Source organism: Strigops habroptila, chromosome 1 (genome assembly GCF_004027225.2).
Source record: "Strigops habroptila isolate Jane chromosome 1, bStrHab1.2.pri, whole genome shotgun sequence".
Classification (NCBI taxonomy): Eukaryota; Metazoa; Chordata; class Aves; order Psittaciformes; family Psittacidae; genus Strigops; species Strigops habroptila.
Genome location: NC_044277.2, coordinates 84,671,650 through 84,699,200, shown reverse-complemented (window position 1 = coordinate 84,699,200; position 27,551 = coordinate 84,671,650). Strand labels below are relative to the sequence as shown.

General features: G+C 42.5%; 1 protein-coding gene and 1 long non-coding RNA gene across 5 annotated transcripts in view; both read right to left on the bottom strand.

Annotated features, from left to right (window-relative positions):
* The window catches only part of GMDS (GDP-mannose 4,6-dehydratase), a 412,414-nt gene extending 392,632 nt beyond the window's left edge, over positions 1-19,782 (bottom strand). For all 3 annotated transcript variants that reach the window (XR_003991441.1, XM_030486344.1, XM_030486358.1), the window contains exon 1: positions 19,309-19,782. Coding sequence is in view for 1 of the 3 variants with exons in the window: in XM_030486344.1 (XP_030342204.1) it covers positions 19,309-19,416 (108 nt within the window). In the remaining 2 variants the exon portion in view is untranslated. The remainder of the gene's footprint in view (positions 1-19,308) is intronic.
* LOC115608122 lies at positions 10,579-12,392 on the bottom strand. Of its 2 annotated transcripts, XR_003991444.1 has the most exons (3): positions 12,034-12,392; positions 11,745-11,926; positions 10,579-11,206 (listed from the first exon to the last, which is right to left on the bottom strand). It is a non-coding gene; the product is annotated as an uncharacterized LOC115608122 (long non-coding RNA). The 2 variants fall into 2 exon arrangements; XR_003991443.1 differs by having other exon boundaries at positions 11,745-12,392.
* Positions 19,783-27,551: the final 7,769 nt, after the last annotated feature.

Sequence of the window (27,551 nt, the reverse complement as noted above, 5' to 3'; positions counted from 1 at the left end):
AAAACTTGAAGAAATCAAACACATCAGAAAACAGAAGATTCTTCAGGCATATGTAAGAACACAAGAATTTCATCCTATTCATTTTAAAGTTAATTTCCTTCTTGGAAGAAAAAAAAAAAAAAAAAAAGGAAAAAAGTTTTCTCTCTTCGTCAAGACCATATAGCTATAATCTTTGTAACATGTATTTTCCACAAGAACTAAAGTGAATATACTTTTTGCCAAAACCCAGAAACACATACTTGTATTCTTCATCAGGGTCCAAGATATTTAAAAAAGGCTGCCACTATGCCAAAGCAATACATACCTCCTGCAACAACCTATTTTGTATCCAGATGAACAAGATACATATAAAATCTTCAAAAGGTAACATTCAGCAAGTGACTTGAAAAAACATTTCAGGAAGCTTGAACTTGAATTTTGTGCTTGAACAGAAACCTTATCACCTCCTGAAACCACCCTTGGATGCAGCAGTTCCAGAGCTCCTCGTGCATGGAGGAAGTATGTAAATCTCTGCACATCTGGACAACACTAAATCGTTAATAGAAAAGAACGAAATTGTTGTTGGCTAACTTTGTGGCTTTTTTTAAGCATGTGAAAAACTCAAGTCTGGGAATAAACTGGCAATTTCTCAAGTCCCTGAGTGGGACAGATAGAAGTATCATGCATTACTTTGCTCATTACCCGGTGCTACATCACCACACAGCACGCCAGATGTGACACAATGAAACTCTGTTTAGAAAGACACATACTTCATAACTCCAAATCTGGAGAGAAGACTCCTCATTGAGGAGTTTTTCTCCCTTCCCACTCAAATTGGGAAGCTGAGGGACTGATGTCAGCTCTAAAGTTAGCCATCAGCTTCTCTGAAAGCTTGGAAAGGGAGGGGAAAAATGGTGGCAGCTACAGCTGCTTGATGACAGTGATTCTGGCAGACGTTTTCCTAATAACCACAACCCAACAGCACAGGAGGCGGGCAGCTAATTGTCGCATAAAAAATAAAGTCCAAAACAGAAAGACTCAGTGGTAGAAGAGATCCAAGGAAGATGCGGAGAAAGCTAGTATACTGGAGGGACACAATGTTTTGCTGCTTACAAATACATCCTTTCACTTGTGATACAAAGTTCAGGTTTAGGCACGACCAGGTCTGTTCTGCAAGCACAGCCATATATTCAGAGTGTGCTGGGAAACCCATTTCTTCAATGATTGTCTTTAGCCAGAGTAAGATGTGCAGCTGCTCTTTAACGCTTGCTTTCAAAACAAGGAATAGCTGAAACAAGGACAATAGCTCTAGTCAAGTGATGCCTTCCAAAACATACGGAGGCCTGAAAAACATGAGGACTGTTATGATCAAGTTTGTATATATTGTATCCTCTCTCACTGACTAGAAGACTCTTGGGGTTTTACTGGACACAAAATACTAACCAAGAAAGTTATCAGCTACTTTATTTCCTCCCTTATCTAAAAGCCTTCACCATCAGTATCTCCTTACAAAGTGCTGACCTTCCAAGCCAGCCTTGCTCCAGTGGTTGCCCACAGCCCTTCTGCCTCCTCCTTCCTGATGGAAGGCTTTACTGTGCCATGACCGCACAGCCCTGCAAGCTGCTGGGGGAGAGGGAGAACGCACTGCTGCTGCATTATCAGCCTGTCGACATCAAGTATATAACCTCCATTAAGTATCTGTGATGGTCCATGCTGGGGGTGGGGTGGTGGGGGAAATCAAGACAGAGGAATGGAAGGTGTTCTCTGCTGATCTTCACACCAACATGAAATAATGTTCTCAAAAGAAGAGCAGCCATTATGGGACTTCAGGGTCAGGAGGCTCATGACCCTGGCAGTTGGGGGGGGGGTGGGGTGGTGGTGGTGGTGGGGAAAAAAGGAAACAGAGCCCCAGTCAAGCTCTAAACAGTGCTCTGTTTCAGATTTTGGACTTGTACTTTCTTCTTCTTCCCAAACCATTTTGTCCTTCCCTTCTTCAGCAACAATCTCTCCTCTTGATCATATCACCATAAACACAAAGCTTTTTTTTCCTCTCCCCATCACAAAGATAGGAGAGAAACTTGACAGAAGTTTCCATACCCATCTCAAGCTTCACTACATTTAACATGTTTCAAATAACAGAGGAAGTAGCATGGAGCTGACTTCACTCAGAAGAGGCCCAGGCACCCAAAAGGTCCTCTCACAGCTGTACAGAACAGCAGCACTCCTTTAAAGTGTTTGTAGGAAGAGACCCAAAGCACCTTCTCTCTATATAAAGTCTCATTACTTACTAAAAAAAGTTTTAAGCACTACAAAGTTCAACCACCAACGTTCATACCTTGTTATGAGGAATTCACAGGAAATAGTTTAGAAGTAGGAGGCTAAGAAAAGTCAGGTACAGCTGAGGTACTGAGAACAATGACCAAGCCATGTAACAAAGCAACCAAGGAATCAAGTAAAAATTTTATTTAATAACCAAATACAGAACTGATGATGCATAGTCATAATACTTAATTTCAATCAGCTTGTCACCTTTCACCATTACTTCAGGAGTATCAAGTTTATTCACAGTACACCACAATGCCTAGATAAAGCAATTTATTTAAACCCATAAACAAGCTTTCTTGAAAAATACTTATTCTGTTCATGACCAGCATGCAGTTTCACTCTTGCATACTTTCACTGAAAGGGGCCATCCTACCTTCATCCTCCACTCCCACTGCCAGCTATATATTCCTGCCATTTTCTCAGCACTAGTCCCTGTGTGGTCAACCAAGGTCAGCCATTTCTGAACACCAACCAACAAACAAACAAACAAAAAAACCCAAAAACCAAAACAAAAAACCAAAACAAAAAACCCCACCAAAAAAAAAAAAAAAACCCCAAACACAAAAACCTGAAAGGTTTTCAGCCAGAACAGATTTTAAGAGTCCTCATCTTTTCCTAGCAGTTAGTTTAATAGCAAACTCCAGCATTAAGCACATGTAATCTTCCATTCCCTGCCCTAGACATACTCCTGCATCATCTGTCTCTCATCAGCAGAGGATTTTGATTTGGCTGGGCTGGAGGGCAGCAATGCTGAAGCAAAAGGCAGCAAAACCAGAAACTTTGCTTTTATTATTTCTCCTCCTCACTCTGTAGTTCCCTGCACCTCCCCAACATTTCCAAGGATTAGTCAGCTTCTTGCCATGTGATTAAAGAATTAAGTGTGGCTAAATGTATTAACAAAGATAACAGTATGTTACAAGTGTTAGTTCTGCAAGGTTGGTCTCCATGCTAATTAAGCTGTTCCTCCTATGCAATTGTTTAAAAGCTTTCAGCTAAATCCTGATCAAACACTTCATTACCTAAACTGTTTAAAGGTGCAGGTACATACATATGGCTCTTACAGTATCTGATACATCTTTGAAATCCATATTAAAGCATTATTATTTGCAAATAAGCCTTATATGCATTTTTCAGACGACAAGCTCAGGTACAGGCCAGGGAGAAAGAGAATTATATCAGTATATTACACGTCTGCTAGCCATGTTTCAACAGCAATCCCAAAGAGGTTGTAACTCAAGTTGAACAAAGACTTTTTAGCTTTACAGATGCCAGGAGCCACACACAGAAAATTGCTCACTTCTGAAACAAATTACTCTCAGTTCAGTCTCTCCAGAGGTTGAGATAATTATGTCCTGGTGTATTATTGCACTAACTGGCACTACCTGGTAGAGGCAATGCGCCAGTCCTCAGCTGCTTTAAAATAGAGCTCAATGATAACTGTATGAGAGAACAACAGGTTTTACAGTTCATTCCATAGAGGGTGTTTCTCTAAGCTGTCTGGAAGAGTGACTTGCTACCTAAGCTGTTCCAGATTCATGTTGTGCGCACAGTCACTCCTTTGTCCTCCTAACCCCACCACGTACACCAGACCCAAGGGGGAGCAACAGAAAGCTCTGCAAGGGGAACTCTGCCTTCTGTCATCTGCTCTGCTAAAAGCATGAGATATCCATACATACATCCAGCAACAGCTGAGGAAAGCTTTTACTACCATATTTTGTTTTCCTTGCTGGTGCCTGAAACAGAAGTATGCAGGCTTTTCTTCAGTTTTGCCACACCTGGTATTCCCTCATAGAGGGTAATGCTGCAGCTACACTTCCTATCCTGCCCTGCCAGCTAAGCAGCAATGGCAGACCAGCAAAACAGAGAGAGCAATATTTTTCCCAAGGAGACTGACAACAGAAACATCAGATCAAGTGAGGCTGCCCACTATCACAGGCAAGCCAGTTTCTCTTTCTGCTTTCCCGCCCAACACAAAGCTGCACTTGATGAATTAAAAGTAATGAACATTTTCAACATGTGGATTTTTATGACCAAAAACCTCAAAAGGAAAAAAGAGTCAAAAGGTCTCCCTGCAAAAATTAATCCTGGAATTAAGGTGATTCATTTGAAAACTTACCAAGTGTTGTCTTATGCGAGTTATTATACACGAACACCTGTAAGGAGCCAGCTATTAATAGTACCAATGAAACTGTCGTACAAAAACAAAGAAGTGCTACTTGTGGCACTATGATTAAGGCTGTGTCAGCAGTTTGATTTTCATGACTTTAACACCCAGCTGTAAAAACTGGGTGTTCAATAGAAGCAAGCATATTGCACCATTATCCATAGGGAACACGGTCTCTGTTTTCATGGAGTCAAATATATTTTAATACACAATCTCAAATAGTAAGATCCAGAATTTGCAAGTTGTTTTTGGATATAATCATTGCCAAATAGGACTATAACTTAAAAGACAGTTTGGTAAATACTACAAGACAGAAACTTGGTAGAGTGCAAGAAACTGAGAAATAAAGAGTGTGTGATTTTCTATTTTGGCATACGTTCTTCAAGAATTAGAGGTATACCAAAGAAACTGCGTGCTAATACACAGTTCACAGTTATAGATCTTTGTAACTTGGCCACCATTTGCTTAAACACAGAACAGCATTAACAGATTTATGTTTGAAAAAGCACCATGAAATTCTCCAAGCAAGGAAATCTGTAACTGAATAATAAGCAGTGAGTGACTAGCTCTGTGCATGTACAAAACTAAACGGCCCACTTACACTGACACAAGACCCACATCTGTCCCAAACAAACATGAAAAATGCAGCATTTCAAAGATACTTTGGGGATATACTATTGAAGAGCTCCTACAATAAAAGACCATCTTCTTTTAAATATAAGGCAGAGTCAAAACACCAAAAGAATGTGACCAGAATCCAAAAGAACTTTTTCCCAGTGTGTTTTGATGTGTCAAGAATACTGCAGGGGTTCTGAATTTTATTTAGCTATTAATTATGACAAACATTACAGACTAGCTTAGAAGGCTCGCACTCTTGACTGCCTCAGTGTGGAAAAGCTGTAATGTCCCCAGTTGTAATATTTAGTAAGACTGATTTCCTCCTCCACACTAATATATAAACAGAGCTATGTGTTTTCTACATACATAATGTCAAAGGCAGTGCAGTCCTATTGTAAATATAGAAGCAAGAGTAGTTTTTCCTCCTGGCCTTTCCTACATCTTTTCCTCTTATCCCACATTAAAACAAAGCCTCTTCATGAAGATAATCAGAGGTACATGTGGAACTAGAAAGACCTAAAGGCAACACACCTAACAAATTCTGCAGACTTATAAACCCTCTCCTCTTCCATCTTTCCTTCAGCCCCAAACATGCTAGAGGGAAAGTTGAATACACACACACAAAATGTTAAACTAAAGAGAAAAACCCTTAACTGAACTGTTAAGAGCAATTTTTTATGCCTTGTTGAGAGGTATTTGGGTTTGGGGTTTTGAGGGTGGGTTTTTTTGTTTTTAAAAATAGAGATTGAGTGGATAACTAGCCAATCCCACCCACAACTTCAGATTATTTCTTAGCGAAAGCAGTTAAAAAAACAAAACAAAACAAGCCAACCACCCACACTGAGAGCCAAGAACTGGTCAGTTACAAAGTGGTGACATTATTTCACTCAGCATATTGAACCAGTCACAAGATTTCAGACCTTCATTAGGAATGTGGGCTTGTACTTCCTTCAAAAGAATCTCTCTCCAATTGATTTTTGGCCACCCTCTCCCTTTTCCTACCATCCAGGGCTATAAACTGGCACTATCCTGTCCTTCAATACACAGGCCATATAGTAGATGCCAACATTTGTAAGTAATTATAAGGAAGTTTTACAAGGGGAACATGGACAGTTGTTAGCTTACACCAAAATGCCACAGTCTCAGTGAACCAATAGACAAAAATACCTGAACTCTCCAGAGAGTTTTGGAAGCAAAACCATTACATTTTTGGATGGAAGCACAGTTTAACAAAATTACAGTACACACACGATAGAGAGCAATGTAAGCCACATTACTGAGGCCGAGCAAGGTGGAAATCAAACACATCAGTCAGTCCCTCAAAGAAAGACTAGAGTGTCATGGATGGAGAGAATAGCAGCGACAACGTAGCTGCAGTGGGGTGCAGAGGGTGTTCAGGAGGCAGGTAGAGATTTGGGAGCACTGTTCTTCAGACCAACTCCAAAGCAACAGTCTCACAAGAACAGTACCTGTAAAAGCACTCAGTCCCCATTTCTTTAATTGCATATACACACACATTTCCTGTACAATATGCCCTTCTTACTAGAAGAAACAACACAAGTAATCAAATTCTGTCACCTTTAGAGCACTCCTATAGTGTGCTTCAGATAATAAATGCTTCCTCATTGCAAGATGAAGTGCTAGTCAGGACAACACAAGCATGAGCTCCATGAGGCAAGCACCACAAGCACCCTTCACAGTCAGCAGACATGCATATAGCCAATGCAATTCACAGCATCAGTCTTGTTATCCTAAGGTAGGCACCTGCATTTGATCAAACAAGCCTACATTCTCAAACAGCTAGAGGGTACTTACCAAAACAGCTGCCTAGACAACTTGCTCATGTACAGAGAAGTTAAGCAAGAAGGTTCCCACTCAAAATGACAGAATCCACCAGCTGTAACACCCACTCGTACAAAGGAAATGAAATGGCTTCAATTAATTAGTGAAAGTTCATCATCACATTTTGAAATCACACTAAGCAATTCCCAGAGAAACTCAACCTATTTACCCAATGTCAAGAGTAAGCTACTTGTCCACCATAGCAAGCACTAGTTGTATATTTCAAATGCATATGTGCAATCATTTCCTGCTTGACACACCTTCATGTTAAATAAAAATAACTTAAACCATCCTGTTACAGTTCATTCAATTTATCAAAATTAATAACATACATAGCATCACTACTTAAGGAGTTTTAGTAGTCTTAAGGTTCTGTTTGTTTTCAGTTTGCCAAGTCTGTGCTACACTTCCCTTTAATTGATTAAAACAGATGATGCGAGATTCTAGGATATAATTAAAACTGACAGTTTGTGCATGACAGAGATGAATAGCACTGTAAAAGGAATCAGCAGACAATATTTCCCAAAATGAGTTACTTTCCAATTTTATGTAAATCTGATCTCTCATACTGTTTAAACAAGAAAAGCAACAGACAATGTTATTATTTGAAATTCTACCTACACTTCTCATATAAAAAAAAAAATCACAGCATAATAACGCATTTCCACAAAGGTGTTTTTAATAAGATGACTAATTAGTGATCCAGCATAACTGCTTATGTCTGAAAGTACAAAGATATTACCAACAGAAATGCAACAACTGTCATTTTGGAGACACAGTCAGTATTAAGACTCCTTTTTCATTCTTGAATAATGAAGAACTCAAGTTAGAGAAAAAAAAAAAAATCTTCTTCCCATTTTAAAAAAGGACCGAAACAACTGCACATATATTTAACTACAAACGGCTGCAATAAGAACACAAACATTTAATGCATATCAGGTGACTTTCAGAATTTTAAGAAATCAAATACATGAAGCAAAACCACACAGTTGCGTGAGTATTTCCCTAAAACAGGCTGGCAAAGGTATAAACTGAAGCTTAACTATTAGTCTTCAAGACTTCTTTGCCATCACATCTTCAAAAACTGTTATTCAGCTTTATCCCACCTTCAAAAATAAAATGATGTATGCTACTGAGCTGCAGACCTACAACCATAGACCCCCCACTGCTGTTCAAAGGCCAGACAGATTCTGAAACGGCTTTCAGCACCACTGCAAACATTGAGGGGGAAAAAACCCGACAACTTGTAAGCAAAGAGGCTGTGAAGTTCTGCTGGTACAGATCAGGCTTAGACTTCAGCAGAGCAGCACTTGACCAGTAACAGCCAAACCAGCACGAGCAAAGCAGCTTCTGGGCTGTGTCTTCCTAAGTATTCCCATGCAACAGAAATACCTCACAAAGCCACGAAGGTGGAAGAATGTGATATTTTGCATGCAGGTCTGAAGAGCCCAGTATGCCTTTTATAGTGTATGTCTTATAGGATTTTAATAGTATTTTAATTTCAGAAGCAAACAACATGCTAAATTTTGGCAGGAATATGTTGACAGACTACCACTGTGTAATCATGGAAAAGTTACACTGACATCAAAACCACAACTATTTAGTTGTATAAAATCCAGAAAGCACAGCCAGAAGTTTCAGCATTTCAGAACCAAACCTGCTCCACAGTAATGCTTGTGCTTCCAGAGAGCAGCATCAGAGCTAAGGGAGGCAAAGACACCGAACAGCAGCCAAAGATAGAGCGGCTGTTCCACATCTTTCTAAAAAAGAAATCACCATCAAGAGGAAACTACGGGTCACCACCAGAATCACTGATGAAGCCAGCCACTGCAAAGGTACCTAAAAAGATCCTGCATGCATGAAACAAGGAAAAAAAAAAAAAAAAAAAAATAAAATCAAAGAAAGTAACCACACCCCATAACAGCATGCTTGCAATTTGCCAAGTAGCAGCCTAAACAGTCAGATGTTTCCTAGTTCCAGAATAGCACCAACATAAGTTTACATGTAGTGGACTACACTAGTAGTCAGAAGGGACTGCAGCATATCAAACGAAAAGCATACAAATCAGAAACAGGGTATGTACAGGAGCAGATAGGAGTATTCTCCTGCCCAACTTCAGGTTTTATTTCCTTCTACACATATATACCATTCTATGAGCATTGAAAAAGGCTTATTTCCATTCATAAAATGGTAAACAATGTTCAAGCTACTTCTGGCATGGGTTCAGACACTACCGAATAAAAATAAGAGATCTGTCCACTCTTTTTGGGGGGGGGGGGGTTCAAGGCTTTCATTGCAGTATGGTGACATGCTACCTCAAAGAGCCTATGAATACACAAGAACCAGTTACAGTTGACCTGACAGCATATCTATTTACCACATGCTTCAGCACTATCCTGGAAGGCGAAGCTTTAGAGATTTGTATGTGATATACATAACACATTCAAAGAATATCACCTCCTCGGGAACTTGGAAGACAAAAAAAGCCAACGGGCACATAATTAATGCAGGTGTCAGACACACAGCAGAGACAAGGTATCTTCTCATCACAGCTAAAGCACACAACTAGACGTTCAACACTGCAAATTTTTCCTTCTGCATTAGATTTTGCCACGGGCTGTAGGAATTCTACTTTGAGAAGAATTTCCAAGCAGCAATAAATGTGCCAAATGACAGCTAAAGCAAAGCCCTGCAGAAACCTTTCATAAAATTTGACTGTATCTTAACTATATTAATAGTTAGATTTTTCCTGAGCAAGCATATTTTCTTCTTGTCATTTCAAAGGCACTTAAGCACTGCAAATACAGCACAAGCCGGTTTATCTGCTTGAAAACTTCTTGCAAAAAGCCAAGATCTGTGGCATCTTACACCCAAGGCAATTACATTTTCATGGATAACATACCTGTTGGATCACTGGACTTGACAATATCACAACTTCCTGGTGCTTAGCTAACTTCTAACTGACCAATTTGACTGCACGATGTAAGCTGCACCATATGCAATGCAATAGAGTTGTCTCAGGGTACAGTAGCAAATGCTCTTCAATGGTACTTAACAGTGAACTAACTGCAATCAGATCATAAAGTCAATTGACTTCAGTCCTTAGATTTAATTTGCTGGCTGACAGGTGACACTTCTAAGTTACAAAGCAAAATTCCAGTTTCTCATTAAAAACAAACAAATAAATAAATAAATAAAAACACTTTATAACAAGAAATACTCCTGAAGAAGGAAGCCTGCCTTAAGTATACTACTTTGTGTATATATATTTGTGAATAAAAGAAAAATTGTTGCAATATTTACATTGCATATGAGGAAGTTTAGTTGCTTAACACACATAAAAAGCACAGGTGACAACAGATAAGCTGGTTTACATCAACTTGTTTGACAGGCTTTACAAAAGCTTCATTATGAATTTCCATTGTGAAGTCTGTGCACACCCTAGAAACGGAACAAGCTGTAGGGAATTTCCAGTCCCTATAGCTTTAATAGTTAGAGCAGACTATAACAGCTTTGCTTAGTTGAAAATTTTGGACATAACTGCACCCCTCAGTTCACATACATATGACCCAAAGGAATTCCTTAGCCAAGGTCCTGAAAAAAAAAAAATTAGTGAATTCATATGAAAGAAGCAGGAGGCAACCAAAATATTGAGGAAAAAAAAATCTTTTATTTTGTTCATTGGGCTAAAAAGCAACGAAAGTAGCAAGAAGAGATTTAGAGAAGAGAGAGCACACACTTGTGAAAAGATATTAGATATTTAGCACACTGCTGACTCACTCTTGTGTCACTGTTCACCTAATGCTTCAAGGAAACCACGCTTTCCAAATTGTGCCCGAGTTGTGCTGCAACAGTGCAGGAGAAGCAAAGCTAGCAAGTTCAAAAGAACAGATACTTAATCAGGACTCCAGATTCAAAAGTCTGAAGCAGCTGGGGTAATTGCTAGAAATTGCCAAGAGAGAGAAAGCAACCACCTTCTGCCTCCCAGACTAAATGAAAGCATATTTAAGTACAAAGAAACTTGGTCTCAATACTCCTCAAAGAAAAAGTGTGGACAACAGGAAGCACCACTAGGACGAATACCAGTATCACAACTGCACTGAAAAACCTTTTATTCAGCTTCCTTGGATTACAGGGATCAGAGTGGTAACCTTTGAGGTGTTCTTCACACAGGCCATCAGCAGGTTTAAGTACTCCATTTTCCTTGTCCTTCTGCATAGCTATCTATTTTCTAAGAAACTGACTCCCTTGTGCAGAAAGCTCAACAGCCAAAAGGATCTGAAAGAGAATCAGAGGAGAAAAAAAAAAAAAAAAAAAAAGAAAGACCAAAACTTAGTAGGAGAGGATGAAGTCACAGGAAAGTTTTTCACAAGAGTTCTCGCTTCAGTTTCAATTGGCTGTAGGTGCATAGAGAAGAGGATACTTCAGTTCTTTAAAAAAAACTTAGGAAATAGAGAAACACAGATTCTGTCTACACTGACAATCACCACTCTTCATTAAATTAAAAAAACACACAAAAAAACCCCAAGACTAAGCAAGTAGCATGCTGCTGGCAGTGGGATATATTCTGCTCTCCTTGTCAGTCTGGGAAGCAGTGGCAATAGTCCCCTATGACTATCCACATCATTAGAAAAATCTAATGAGAAATGTTGCTTGGAGGAAGTCAACTTCCCAAACAAAAACTGAGTACCATGCTTCTGTTTCATATCTTAGCACTGTTAACATGAACTTTATTGTGTTATTTTCCTGGAACATTCAGTATCTTATCTACTTTCACAGCAGGTACAAATCATCATATATAGTACCTTAGAATTACCTGCTGTTCACAATGTTTTTCAATCCACATCCTGTACACATCCTGTTCAAAAACAAGGAATCAGATTGCCTGCACCGGTCCTTTTGTTAATACCTGCTAGCTGAGCCAGGCTACCAGAACTTCTCTCTCCAGTAAGCAACTAGAGAATAGACTTCACTGGCAGTCACAAACACTGAGCAAAGCTGCGCAAAGATGGAAAGAAAAAAGGGAAGTTAATACACCAAGACACGCATGAGCTAATTCTGCATCTGCCATACTTTTAATCATTAATATCTTCTAGCTCACTTACGTTTGAACACCACCACTAAGTGCGCTAATCTGAAACGCAATGGAATACAGCTGGGCTTCTCCAGGCACGCACAGAGAGCAGCCAATACCCTGGTCCCTCAGTTCTTCAAGAAGCCAAAAGCCCCACTAGTCTACACATATTGTTGTAGAGTATGAAACACAGAAAGAAAGAGTAAAACATTGGACCACGTATTTATAGGTTGCTTTTGTAGAAGGTCAACGCACTAGCTGAATGAGACTTTCTGGTAACCCTCCTCCCTTCAACTGGGGAGACGAATTGGGAGAAAATTCGGGCATATTTCTAAAAATGCGACCTCTGTTTTCAGATACCATTCTAATATCCCATTTCTGTATTTGTTCTACTTTTGAATAAAATACCTTTTTCGCAAGGATTTTGGATGAAACTCAATAGCAACGCCTCTTATTTATATCCTGTAAGGGGAAAGACCTGGAATTATATTTTAGGCAAGCTTGGGTTTCATGCCACAGCCCCTATTCATTTATTGCAGAGTTTTCAACAAGCCGCTTATGCTTTCCTGTCACAAATTGCAGGTGTTCAACTTCTGATACTGTGGAGGACACAGTCATGGAAGTTTATGTTGGAAGAGACCTCTGTGGATCACCCAGTCCAAGATCACTTCTCAAGCCAGGGTCAACTAGAGCAGGTTGCTCAGGGCCATGTCCAGTTTGGTTTTAAATATGTCCAGTGACAGACACTCAACTTATCTGGGCACTCTGTTCCAGTGCTTGATGACATTCATTATGTAAAACAAAAACATCCCCCCAAAAAACTCCAAACAACACACACTCTCTTAAGCGAAGTTTCTTGTATTTCAATTTGTACCCAAATAAGCATTCCTACATCTCCACATCCTTAAACTAAGATAAAGATGTTCAAGGCATGTGAAATTCTCACTCAAGACAACTCTTTGCTACTCAGCAATTGAAGTAAAAGTGCCTGGTTTCAACCAATACAATATTTGTTTAAATGAAAAGGCAGCTATACTAATATTTAGCTTTAGCCAGAAACCAAGACAATATTTATTTTAATGAAAAGGCAGAAATGCTAATATTTAACTGTAGCCAGTTTCAGCAAAAGCTATCCTCTTACGTCTATGCAGAAAAGCAATCCTTTGGATTTTATCATTCACCTGGCAAACCAACATCCTGTTTCTGGTGCAACAGGCTGTAGTGTTTCTCTACATTTGCCTTCCATGTATACACAAACTCTTCCGTGACAAAGATTCTCTCCTCATCACAATACCTGGAAAGCTTTTCTAAAAAGTTGTTTAACTGTTTGCTTTAAACTCTCGTCCAAGAAATTAAGTTTTTAGACACAGAGTATCAAACAGTTTTATAGTCACTCTCCATATCAGCTATACATTGCTTTTCTTAGTATTAAGCAATGAGTCATGTTCTCTCATCAGTGTTAATTCGCCCCACACAGTCTGTCTTGCTTGGTTTCATTCTTAACAGCCACATTTAAATAAAGAACCTCAATTCACAACAGCAAATCTTGCTTTCTCAGTTATCCTTCCCCCACCCTTGATACAGTTAGCCCTTCTCAAACTATGAACTGTAACACCTGCATAAAACTTGCAGTGTTACAGGAATAGCACAGGCTGTAAGCAACTGATTGAACTTCTGATACAAGAAAGCCAGAGGCAGACCCCCATATTCTACCTACATAAACCAATTAAAGAGAGTGTTCTTGCATTTCTGCATGCACACTCACTTGACAGTCAGACTTACACCGTCTTAGGGTTTGGCTGAAACTTCTACAGCTGCTACCTGAAGTGCTGCCAAATGGCAGTTGAATTTGACAGAACTGCAGGCAAGGGAGCAGAAGCTGGTGCTAGTACTGCTGCTGTAAGAGCTCTCAAGGCAGAAACACAACTGCTTTCTTCATCTAAAATTTGCAATAGTCTCTGGCCATGTATTGACAGTCAAGTTCTAGTGCATTGCTTAATTCAAAACAGCTTGATAAGTTCCTCTTGAATGATTTTGGTCTGCAAACTCTTACCTTACTGTCTCTCCAAGCACGACAGCATCAGACAAGATGGACCATTATTCACTGCTCATAATCCATTGACTAAAGGGGAAAAGTAGAAATGTCAACATATAACCTCATAGATAGGCTCAGCCAGAGTATTTCTTGGTATTTCTCAAGGAAGTCAAATATCTAAATACTCTTACAAGCATTAGCATTCAGAAAGACAATCAGGCTGATTGCAGTGCAATCAGACTTTCCAGAAACATATTTAAGTGCAACTTCGACATTTAGTCATAGTGCCTAGAAAACAATACTGTCAAAAAGTACTGATTTAGTAACTTCCCCAAATAAAAGACAAGATATATCTCCATATATAGAATTGTTACACTGGTACTTGATTCAAACCTCACATTTTTACAGAGTAATTCTTCAAAGTATCAAACTTTGAAAAGTCCACTACATTTATTTTGCATTGTGAAAGCACTCTTCCAATAAAAGTCATGTTCTAGTTTTGTAAAAAAAAAAAAAAATAATTTCATTTTAAAACACACAATAGGCCTGTTTAATTTGAAATACTTTTCCTTAAAGAAAAAAGTGCTATGCATTACTCATAAGTACCAGCTATACCTACACAACACTTACATTTTTTTATCCATCCAACCACAGCAATTGCCCTGCTCTGAATGCATTTTAGCAAAACACCAAAGGGTGATTCATCCCACTGCTGTGGTGGGAATAAGGGAAATCTCAATACTGCACAAGCAGTATACATATCCATTGGCTACGTGCTTAGTCTCTTATCAGTAATGCAAGTTGTACAATGATACCAATTTCACTCTAACCCCACAGGTAAACGCAGAATCTGTAGAGGTTCATTTATCTGCTTTGATTTCATAAAGACTTAGGTCCAGCCCTTGCAGCCAGAATGCCTATGAGTCTTGACCATACAGTTACTGAATTTGTTTTCCTTTGTGGCTTCACCACTCATATTGCAAATCCTTCTGTTACCTGGCCAAAGGTGACAAAATCACCCTCCTATCAATAACACATTTGCCCTTGCAGAGACTTCTCCTTTTAATACCTTGTTAAAAGGTGTATCTAGAAGAGAAGCAAGCCACATTAACTGGTTTTGTTAACTGGTGCAGCAAGATGTCACAAAGCACAAGCCTCCAGTCACTCACTCTACTTGTGCAGACAGCCCACCCTCTTCTGGCATCCTGTAAAGTCTTATGAATCCCATTAGAAGTCCATAAATCAGAAGTTACAGCTGTGCACATCTCCGTGGTATAGTTCAGGTAAAAGCTGCATCATCAGTCAGTTGCTCCATTGTCAAAATATAGCCCTACCTGAGCTCAACTTTCTCCATCATAGCAGAAACAAAATCCCACCTTTTGTCACTGGAAAAGATGGACAATCCAGATGTTCACAGCTATATAGAAGTTCTGAAAAATAAAATGAGTTATCTGATTTCAACACTGTAATTGAGCACACTTGTTGTGGCATCATCTCAACTCAGGAAAGGCTGCTACAGTCCAAGCAGCACCTTGCTTGGTCCAAGTACTCTAAAGACAAAAGCACAACTCCGCATTTGCCTAAAATTGCCACAGTCTAGTTAGCTCAATACTTATCTCCCACCTATCCTTTTTCCAGGAACCAGGCACTATGGGGCCTTAGTTCAGCAAACGCTCTCAGAGTACACTGGCCACACACAAACAAACGCAGGTTCCTTATACAATGCAACTGTGACAACTCACTTTTAAAAGAAACCTGCTGTAGCAGAAGAGGCCCAGTTTAATAAAGGGAGCTTACCATCTGATTCTGTTCTATGCTTTCCTCAGTCTGAAGGGATCCAAGCCTTTACCTCCCACCTTGGAAGAACATGAGTTCCACACAAGAACGTGAAACACACCAACTCTCTCTAGCCCAGTAATTAAAGTAACTACCTGGGAAAGACAAAGCCTGAGGTCTAGCTTCCACTTCAGCCTATTTGTACATTTTACATACGGTAATAAAGTTTAAAAACAGATGGCACTTAGGACATTCTCAAAAGAGGTGGCACATGCAAGTCTGCCTATTCTCAGATAAGAAACAGAATCCAGATCTCCCATTTCTGGGTGAGGCCTTTCCAAATAAAATGAAAGCTATTACGTAGAATAAAGAAAAGGAGTGAAAGAGGGGCAAGGAACAAGTACTACAGTGACTTTCTTTAAAGTTAATCTAAGAAGAGAGGGACAAGGATTCCCAGTTGCAGATCTCAAAATGATAGAGGACTACGGGGCCCCAAAGAGGCCATCCCTAACAGAAAAACTCCCATCCTACATCAAGAGTTAGTACAGTCTTGTCACTAAGGCACCCAGCCTCACTGGCTAATTTTCAGACATCCCAGGCCTTTACTAGCTCAGGTTCTCCTCACCTTCCAATGCTAAATAATATGCCTGACACAGATTAAATTAAGATGGAAGCTGCTTTGAAAAGAAAGGAAAATAACAAAGAACACAGAAGTGAAAAAATCAGGGGGTTGTAGCTACAGGCCTACTAACTTACTATATCTGACAGAGAAACGTACTTCTGCCAACAAACTGGAAGACTGATCACACAGCACCGAAGTAGCCCTTGGGAAAGCTCTGGCTGTGCTCTTGCTAAAAATAAAGATCAAGCAAAAATGTTAATATACACAGATTATCAGTTTTTCTCTTCTCAGACATAGTTACACCACCTTGTCAGACAGCCGCTTGGAGGAGTTTCTTCAGCCCACTATTGGCAGACAGCTGCTAACTCACAGGAAGAGTGCACACCAAGAAGTGTTGTAAGAAGACATGAGAACAGACATAGTGGGGTAAAACACAAACAGCAGGTGAACATTCAAAGCACAGCATAGGTTCTCTTGGATAGCACATGAAATCTACTATGACTCTACATTGTCTCTGGATTTACCCCCTCACAAAAGGTCAGGTGGCTCTTCTACAAAAGACAGCATTGACTAACACTGTCTCAGTGTGAAACAGCAACATGTTTGTTTTGACATGTACTTTTCCACAATGCTCATGGCCTTCCAAACAATCTGCACTCACCTCACAAGTGGATCTGTAAGCATACCAGGACACATCACAGTTGAAGGGGAAGGTATAAACATCATGAAGTACCACAAGGTGCAAATTCCTACACCTGGGTCAGGGCAATCTCAGGCACAGCTACAGGTTGGGCAGAGAAGAGATTCAGAGCAGCCCTGCAGAGAAGGACTTGGGGGCGTTGGTTGATAAGAAACTGAACATAAGCCGGTTTCAGTGTGCACTCACAGCCCAGAAACCAACTGTGTCCTGGGCTGCATCAAAAGAAGCGTGACCAGCAGGTCGAAGGAGGTGATCCTGCCCCTCTACTCTGCTCTTGTGAGACCTCACTTGGAGTATTGTGTACAGTTCTGGTGTCCTCAACATAAAAAGGACATGGAGCTGTTGGAGCAAGTCCAGAGGAGGGCCACGAGGATGATAAGAGGGCTGGAGCACTTCCCGTATGAAGACAGGTTGAGAGAGTTGGGGCTGTTCAGCCTGGAGAAGAGAAGGCTGCGTGGAGACCTCATAGCAGCCTTCCAGTATCTGAAGGGGGTCTATAAGGATGCTGGGGAGGGACTCTTCATTAGGGACTGTAGTGACAGAACAAGGGGAAATGGGTTCAAACTTAAACAGGGGAAGTTCAGGTTAGATATAAGGAAGAAGTTCTTTATAGTGAGGGTGGTGAAGCACTGGAACAGGTTGCCAAAAGAAGTAGTAAATGCTCCATCCCTGGCAGTGTTCAAGGCTAGGCTGGACAGAGCCCTGGGCAACATGGTCTAGTGTAAGGCATCCCTGCCCATGGCAGGCGGTTGGAACTAGATGATCTTAAGGTCCTTTCCAATCCTAACTGTTCTATAGTTTTATGATTCTATGTATGAAGCTGTCAGTGACTGAATGCAAGTCATAAAAGAAAACAGCTCTTCCAGCTGGATTCTAAGATAAGCAATAATGCTTACTATACATTACCTACTTAATAGGTTATACTAATCACAGTCCATACACCCAGCATGTGCCAAGAGATAAGCAATGTGCAAGCAGAGCATTTTTTTTCCAGGAAATGGGCAACACCTACATTGCAAATAAGGTGTTTGTCAAATATAACTAAGCATGCCCAGGACAGCTTTTATTTAGCACCCACTTGCCAGCAAAGACACAACAATGAAGACCTCTTCGTGGACAAACAATCCAACCAAATATCCAAGCTGCCTGTTGGGAGTGTAGCAGCACAAGCCACAAACTGCGTACATCAACACCCCTGCAGGTCTCACCAGGTTAAAACTCACCACTGGCACACCTTTTTATCACAGTGCTGAAGTTGCTCCAAGGGAAACTGATTTTTTTTTTATTTCTTTCCATGCCACCTTTCTCCCTGCACCTTCTGCTCAAAGCAGCAGGACTGTGAGAGCATCATTATCCCTATGAGTAATAGAGCCAAAGAGAGTGAAGACTGCAATGAACGCACATGAATACAAAACAAGCAGCCTGGGGAGATGTTTTTGTCTGGTTATAAAGCAGGTACTGACAGTGAGCAGTAAATGAATGGCTGCTCAGTATCTCAGAGAGAGAGGTGACAAAGAGCCCCTCTTGAGTGAGAAGCCTGCTCAGATCAAACTCAGCTTCAGGCTGCCCCACACCTACGTTGGTACCATTGCACTGTTTGCCTTCGTCACTTTGGACCATCAGGATGAAGGATCCCAACACCGGCTCCTTGTACTGCCTTTTCTACGTGTGGCTCCTCTCTCAGGGATGCTTACTTCACACCTCAACTCTGCACAGATTGATCTGATCTCGTGGGAATTCCTGGTAAAAGTCACTATAAGACACTCCAAAGTCGAGATATGAAAGTGATATTACCCCCCCCCCCCACAGACCTAGGGGAAAACACCTCAAACAAGCCTAAGCCACGCGTGGGTGATGCCAGAGAAGCCTCTTCCCTCGGGGCAGCCTGTCCGCTTCTGCGGGCTGTCAGCCAGAGCTCCTGCAACCCGCACTAAGAGGTGCTTGAGGGGCTGGGCATGCACCCGCAGGGATGTGCCTCCCGGGGCCCGGGAGGGACAGACAGAAGGAAGGAGCGAGGGTGGCCGCTGCCTGCGAACGCGCCGGCAGCCCCACGCCAAACCCTCCGCCGCTGCCCGCACGGCTTCAGCCACGGCTGCTGCGGGCGCCTCACGGCGGGTCTCACCGCCCTCCAGCGCGGGGAAAGCCCGGGGCCGAGAGGAGCCCCCACCGTTACCTGCCCGGTGATGCCGGTGATGAGAGCCACCTTCCTGCCGTTCAGCTCCTCGCCGCCACCTCCGGCTGCCGCGGCGCAGGCACGCGTCTCCGCCGCCGGCTGTGCCATCCTCCCGGCAGCAGCAGGCGCAGAACCAGGTGCGGACACCGCCCGGGGTGGATGCTCACGGCGCTGGGAACGAGCAAGGCGAGGAGGATGCCGGCTCGCACACGGGCTGCCGCCACCCAGAGGCTACCTCTGCTGCCCCGGGCACCGCGGCATTTCCGCGCTCCTGCCCCGCCCGCAGGTGCAGCCCTACCGCTGCCGCCCGCGCAGGCGCTCACCCGCCGGCGGCCCGCGCTCCGCTTCAGCCACCCCGGCCCTCCCCTCGCCTGGTCTCGCCCGGCCCCACTCGGCCCCGCAGCCAATCCGGAGCCCCGGCGCTTCCTCAGAGAGGCCTCAGACGCGGCTCGCCGCCGGGCAGCGCCGGCGCGCCAGGGCTGAAGGCGAGCGCGCTGATTGGTTGAGAGCGGGGGGCGTGGCCTGTGCGGCGGCTGCCGCGGAGTCGTGGAGCAGCCCACTTCCTGGTCGCGTGTCGGAGAGGAGGATGCACCGCCGCCACGTAAGAAGAGCGGGCCAAGGCCCCGCCCCCCCCGGCGCAGAGCGCCCCCTGCGGCGCGGAGGAGCAGGGCGGCGGCGCCTGAGGCACCGAGAGGTGCGGGCCAATGGACGGGCGCGGAGCGCAGCGGGTGCCGCAGGCTCTGCGCCCGCTGCCTGATCCCCGGGGCCTGCCGGCTGTGTTAGGCGGCTCCGGATCAAAACTGCAATGAGTTCAAGCTTAAACGGGAAGTTTAGGTTAGATCTAAGGAAGAAGTTCTTCCATGTGAGGGTGGTGAGGCGCTGGCACAGGGTGCCCAGAGAAGCTGTGGCTGCCCCATGGCTGGCAGTGTTCAAGGCCAGGTTGGACGGGCTTTGGGCAACCTGGTCTAGTGGAAGGTGTTCCTGCCCATGGCAGGGAGTTGGAACTAGATGAGCTTTAAGATCCCTTCCAAGCCAAACCATTCCATGATTCTGTGACTCCCTATGAAGCACAAGATCGTCCAGGGGGGCAAAGCTGGTCCTCCTCAGCTTTCTCACCTGTGGGAATACTTGTTAATAAATGATCCAAAGGCTTCTGAAACCGGGATTCGTAATAAATAACTCTTCTCCTGAAGAAACACCGAATCAGCAGCTTCTTTTACTGAGGCAGCATGTTGCTGTGTCTACGAGGAAGAAGAGGCCTGCCCGTATTTTACTGTTAATCATACAATCATAGAATAGTATGCTTGGCTGGTGGGACCTCTGCATGTGCAGACAATTTCATTACTATGATTTTACTATTATTATGGCTTATTACAGTGTGTGGTCAAAAAATACTTAGGTTCATCAAAAGCCCATAATATATTAAAAAAATTTAAAAAAGATATGGAACACACTGCCTTTCAAGTGGAACTGCACTCTGAAATCCTGATTACTTTTTTGCATGCTGCTCCCCACGTTCTCAGTTTAAATCCCCTTGTTGCAGCCTTCTTGTCTGTGATAGAATGGAAAACTGTATCTCATCATAGTTACTTAGTTACAAGATGTCATCCCAGTAGTACCATTTCTGCACCTTTTTTCCAAAGCCTTTTCCTGGATGCATGCAGTTTATTATAGAGTCGGCAATATTGGCTACTTCTGTAAACTAATTTCATTCCACTAGTGATTTTTTTATGGGTGTACAGAGGAGGGAAACCACAAATAATACGAATGCCACCCTCTCAGTTCTGAAATGACACCAGAGACATAAAAATACATAAAATTCTGAGAGTTTCAGGACTCTGTACACCAGAAATAAGGCACAAAACTTATTTTTATTTTAAAACTCAGGATTTGAAATTAGAGGGAGTTAGGAGCAAGTTTTCTTTATTTACTTACATAGATCATTCCCTCTCCTGCTAGATCAGAGCTGAATAAAGCAATGCATGCCCTACAATATTAAAACTTGTCCTTTATGTGGCCAGATAAGCTTGTCATTTCTGGCTTTTGCTGGCAGTCCATTAAAGGTACTGCAAAGTAAAGCTTGCCTTCTTTCTCTGTTCTGCTCAGTAAAGTGGTAAGTAGGGGTGACAATGCAAGCCCTGAACCCACGACACTGGGCTAGAAGAGCCCAAATCACTGGGCTCTCCATATGCAGCTGAGAGGAATTTTTTCATCACTTTCTCCAACAGATTTTCTCCTACCGCAGTTGTCCAACATCTCACAAGAACTATTTTTCAGCTGTAGTATTTTCCTTAACTGTTATTCCCAAAAGCACTCCACCCATGGGGACAAGCCAGTTCACACCTTTCACAATTCACCTGATCTAGTACCATCAGTTCAATTACCACCTTGTCCTATGACCTTATTCTCAGGTGACAGGCACCTTGGCTTTTTCCCCTGTTCAAAGCAATAGCTTTCCTTCCTACACGGCATGTGCATTCCTGAGTGATTCAGAACAAAAGACTGCAATCTCTGTCACTTTTGCAAGGGGAGTGTCTAAGCCAGTCTGAGCTGAGAACACTTTGTCAGGGTTCAAACTTGTATTTTTAGTCAATACTAATACTAGAAACAGGCAGATGAAGCCAGACAGGATGTAGCCCAGTTCGGGTTCCAGCTAACTGAAGCAGAAAAAAAAAAAAAAAAAAGGCCTTTAACTTGTTTAAATTTCTGTTCCATTTATAAGTCTGGCAGTGGTAGTTGCAGACGCCGTTAGCCAGCTACCATAATCCTGCTAGGTCTGTCCCTTGGGGGTACATTCCAGGTTTAATGCACAAAGACCTTTCTGTCACCAAAGTCTTCCAAGGTACATGTACAGAAGAAACTGAAGGCTCAATTGTGGCACAGGTACTAGATTTTACCTAAGTTGCTCTGGTGTTGACAGCAATTTATGACAGACTGCAGCTGAAAACTGGACCAGCAGCCTCAAGGGACCCCAGGATTAATATTCACTCTGAGCACTAGCCTGCACTGATGTCTTCTTGCTGCCTCCAGCACCTGTACTATTGCATATGCTACCTAACTTAAAGCTATGTCTGCCCACACCATAATCACTTCCTCATGCATCTGTGTGGGTCTGGCTTTGGCCTCTACAACTGGCAAGGCCCTCATATGAAGGGGAGATGGCAGACTGACACACATCTGCAACATCTGCACCTTCGGCCCCCTTGAATCCCTGTAAGAGCAGATGCTTGGGTGAGCATGGGTGTCCAGTAAAAGTTTTATGTTCAGCAAGCGAACAGACTGGCAAGCTCTGAGGAGATGCAAAGAATCGTATGATGTGTGGTGTTAACTGTAAAGCTGCCACCCCAGGAACTGGGGAGAAAAAGATAGCACAGATGTGAAGAAATTTGCTTAGTGATGGTGAATACAAACAGATCACAGAGAAAGAAAGATGGAGAGCACAGCTGATGGAAGTCGAACTGGTTAAACTAGGAAATAATGGAAAATGAGCAAGGAGGAGGCAGACAGCGAAAATTAAAGAGAAAAAAAGAAAGTGTAGCTGAGAATAAGGAAGAAGGGAATAATAGGAGGAAAAGACTGAATTGTATTAGATCACAAAAAATACCATCTTAAATATTAAGGGAAAGGGAAAAGGAGGGAGAACATCCACATACCAAAATTTTGTTACATTTGAATACCATATGCATTGAAAACCTGATGATGTCAATGTCTGAATGGGGATGTGGCCACACCACTGATTTGGATTTGGATAAGTAGCTCTGTGAGGTTTAATAATCTAATGTGAATCCATTGTAAGTGCTAGCAGGAAAGATGTAACCTTACTTTAACTTCACAAGTAGAAATTACTGATTTATTCACTGTGGGACAAAGGTATCCCTAGTATTATTTCATTAATAGTGTTACCCATACTAGAAATTTGGTAAAAGCTGACGTGACACCACTGTATCCTGTTTTGTATAGGAGTTAGAAGTTGTCACTGAACCAAGTGGAGCTCTCTTTCTCTGCATCACTCAATGCAACAAAAGGGAAAACTGGTTGTCTTTTGCTGAGGCTTTTCTGAATGCTCCACATCATATAGTTTAAACAACGTCTGCATCATGCTGACGTGAACTCCATCAAATCAGTGTCCAGTGATCAAAGAAGAACCCTGGCCAGAATACATTGCACTTTGCTTACCTTCAGCTACCAAATACTTTTGATCCTCTCCCTGGCTGCAAAGTCCATGGTGACATCTACGGATTGTTCAAAACCCCACCAGGTCTGGTTTGGAGGCTGCAGAAACGAAGCCAGTGAAGGATGGATAATGAATCTAAGGGCACTTTCCTTCCTGAGGAGCTCTCAATTTATACAGGCAGGCAAGTGAGGGGACTGTAATAGGCCCAGAAGAAGGTGCTCTAGAAGAGTTTCTTTTTCTACTTTGATGTTTTAAAGTAATGGCAGAAAATTATGTTGACTTCATAGAGCTAGGGAGCTGTGGAAAGGGATGTGGAAGAGGAGGGAAGGAGGAGTCAAGGGGAGATCCATCACAATGTGAAAGAAGGTGCAGATGTTGGAGTGAGAGTAAACAGTCACAGAGGGAAGTCAGAGTCACAGAGATTTCATGAGTCACAGAGTCACAGAGATTTCATGAGGAAATGAAGAGTGTGCAGAGGCAAGTGAATGAATGGAGGAGAAGTTTCATAATTGTTCTTCTACCTGTTGGCTTGAATATTTGAGGGCATTTGGAGTGACCCACAACCTCAATGCGCTGACATGGCAACTGGCAGGTGGAGCAGAAACAGGAGGATTCAGGGGATGGTTCTGGACAGTGAGCTTTGGGGCTAGAACCTGGAGATAAGCAGCACTCTGGCATTCCTTGCCTCTCAGGTGACTTGTGCATCTGACAAATCTTGAATTTCATCCCTCTCCCTACAGGCTGTCATATAGCTTTCCACTAGGGCCTTCCCAGTGGCAAACACAGTCCCAGTAGTGAGAAGTTGAGACATCAGTGCTTCAACTCAGCATTACAAAGCAGGGGGGAAATAAATTCCTGGCAATACTGGCTCCCAGCTGGAGCTCTTTGTGTTTAACATTCATGGCCTGTGCCCAGCCCACAAAGTATTTGCAGCCTCCTTTTCCTCTTTGAAAACGCTTGCCTGCTTGCTTTTGGAGGGGTGGGTAAGGTTGGCCAGATTTACTAACTTCTTGGCAAAGATGCGTCTTTTGAAAGGCAGAGACCCAGTTCCTGTTGGTGCTGTCATGGTGTGATTTCTACAGCACTCTGAGCAGCATGGTGTTTCAAAGGCAAAGGCAGTGCCAGTGCCACATTCCTCTCTCATATATGTCTCTAACACTAGAGTGAACTGATGCTACCCTGCAGCAAAACTACGGAAGAGCAGGATCCAGGCTGAGCTTTGTGCTGCTGTTTGTTTCCAGCCTAAAGGTTTGCATCTGGAAGTTTTACTCGAGTCTGGAACAGCACCATGACTGGGCACACCAATCTTCATCCTTCCTGTGCTTGGTGTGGGAACAGAATGTGCATGAAGAAGAGGGGATGTTGGCAGAACTTTGTGTGGGCTTTGCACTTCTGGACCACTGAAAAGACTGCTCTTCAGCCCAGCGGAAGGGAAGGAGCCTGCCCATGTTCACCATTCCATAAGAGAAGGCTGGGACAGGCCTCCTCTCAGCCTTGGTTACATTTTCTGTGTGGTCAAGAGGAGCCTTGAAGCAGTGGTGAGCTGCATTTGGCAGCCACAGGCAAGAGGGCAGGGCTGTGGGGGGCTGGAGACGAGCCCTTCTGCAGTGTCACGGGGCAGAGGATGACATGGAGTCCTGGGCCATAAGCAGGGTGGCAGGGACAGCCAGGCCTGTGGGTGCCAGCGGGGCTTGGGCAGGGCAGCCAGGGCTCCAAGCCAAGCCTTGGCTCAAAGAGAAACATTGTTTTATTAAAAAAACCCAGCATGGCAGTGACTGACTGGTACCTCTCTGCTTGTGGTCTACAGGCAAGCCAGCCCTCCGTGCAATGTGTTTCTCAAGCACACGGAAATAATTAACAATTGTTCCTTTGTATCTTGGCCAGCACTGGAGGTACCTAATTCTGGGCATTGTTTCTGTAAGAAACACCAAATAAATGTTCCTTTTCATTCCCAGAAAGGGACAAAGAGCCATGAGTACAAAAAGCATCAGGCCTAGCGATGTGTTAGTATGTGCAGTTGTCCCTAACAGCTTTGTAAGCCAGTGCTAACTGGCCTGGGGCCAATGGAGTTAAAACACCTGAGAGAAGAAACAAGTTCCTAACTGGAAGGAGAAGGAGAATTCTCCATGCATGACTGATTAGAAACATTTTTACCTAACATGATTATTTTGCTACGTACAGGGAGCCACGAGACTTTTAAGGGAGATGTTGGCAGCTCTTTGAGAATTGTAGCGGTCGAAGTTTAGAAAACTATAAAACCATAATTTTGCTTGAGTGGACAAGCATCTTTACATATTTTAGGTAAGGTCCCAAAGAGCGAAGCCAAATCCCAAACATCACACTTCCTATAAGGGTCTTCACATCTACTGCTTCCAGCAGGATAGCAGTGATACAAAAACATACCTTACAGAATGAATGCTGTCAACATTTAATGAATAGGTTTGAAAAACAGCAACAAGAAATCACTGGCCTGACTGGAATAGGAAACCTCAATATAAATACATGGCTGGTTAAAATCTTATTTGTTGGATTCAGTTTCTTCTTCCCTGAAGGGAGTATCAGAGAATGAACTAAAAGTTTTGTGATAAACTTTGAAAGTCTACCTAAAGAAAGAGGAAAGATTAACTACTGGAAGGCTAGGTTTTTCACAAATGCCGCTACTCATGTTACACATACACAATCACACTTGTGTATCTCCATCTGTGGCCCTGATACATGTGCCAAGATACATTTTTTTTATTACTGACATTTTCTGTTTGAGCGTATGTTTGAACAAAGCAGAGTTTGTACCCCTGTTGAAACTATTTAGTCTGCTCACTAACATGAAGGAGGACATCAAAAACTACTTCGCTGGAAAACCATCAGAATATAGTACAGGGGTTCTCTTCTTTCTTCTGGCCTTATACAAATATGGTCTAATATACACCCAAATCCTTATGTAAATCTTGTCCAAAAGACTTCTAATCAGAAAAGAAAACAACAACCCTATATTTCTCCCACTATAAAAAGACCACGTTGGGAAAAGAACAATGCAGTCACAGAGCAGTGTGGTGTCTGTTAAGAGAGTTCACATTAAGCAAGCATTAGCTGTCCAAAGAATTAACTGAAATGGGGTGGTAAGTGAGCATCTGTTCCTAGCCACTGAACTCAGGGCTATAGCAGAGAGAAGAGAAAGGGATAACTTAATAATTTTTTTTAGCATGGAAATAAAAAAAAGAATCACTTCACTGTCCCCTAGTCTGGATTATTCTTTTAGAAGGTGGATCAAAATATCAGTGGTTGCTTTTCCAAGTTGTCCCTCCAGTCAAACAACAAATCAGTAGCAGAACGTAAGAGACTCAAGATATGGACCAGAGGGGACTCCCAACATTGCTGGATCTATGTTTTTTGTAACAACACATGTATTTGGCTAAATATATGCTATTTATACTCTTTATGTATTCCTTTGCATTTTATTTGTGGCTAAGAGGTAAGGTAAGAATTAATGCTGTAATTTTTAATGCATATATTTCAAGTGGGTAAAAGCTGTCTCACAGTCTCATGTGCCTGGGATAAATCGTTCTGAGATCAGTTGCGACCAAACCCAGAAGAATGATACATAAAATTACTTCTTTATTACCTTATTACAATGCATTAACTGTCTGCTAGGTGCTGACAGAGTCAGACCTCCATGGCCCTTCTGCTGGTTTGTCACAAAGACTGCTGGCTTCAAACCTGTAGAGGAACGTAGTGGAGCTGGTCAAAGAGGAACTTGGGTGCCAGTGATGAGGAAATGACAGAATTCACGTTTCCTTGGGACTGGAAAGAGGCAACACTACAGTAAAAGCAAACAAGATTTCGGGAGGACAGATTTCAGTTAGCCAGAGGGTCATTAGGTAACATTTCCTGGAAGGGTGATCCAAGGAAAAAGGGGAATTTGAAAAAGAAATTATGTAACATGAAAGAGATGGTATTAAAGGTGTAACTGCAAACTTTCCAGGTGCAGAAGATGGTCACGAAGCAGAGTAAGTGATCAACTTGGTTAGGTCCCTTTGGTCCTAAACATACAAGGAATTTATATAGGAGGTAG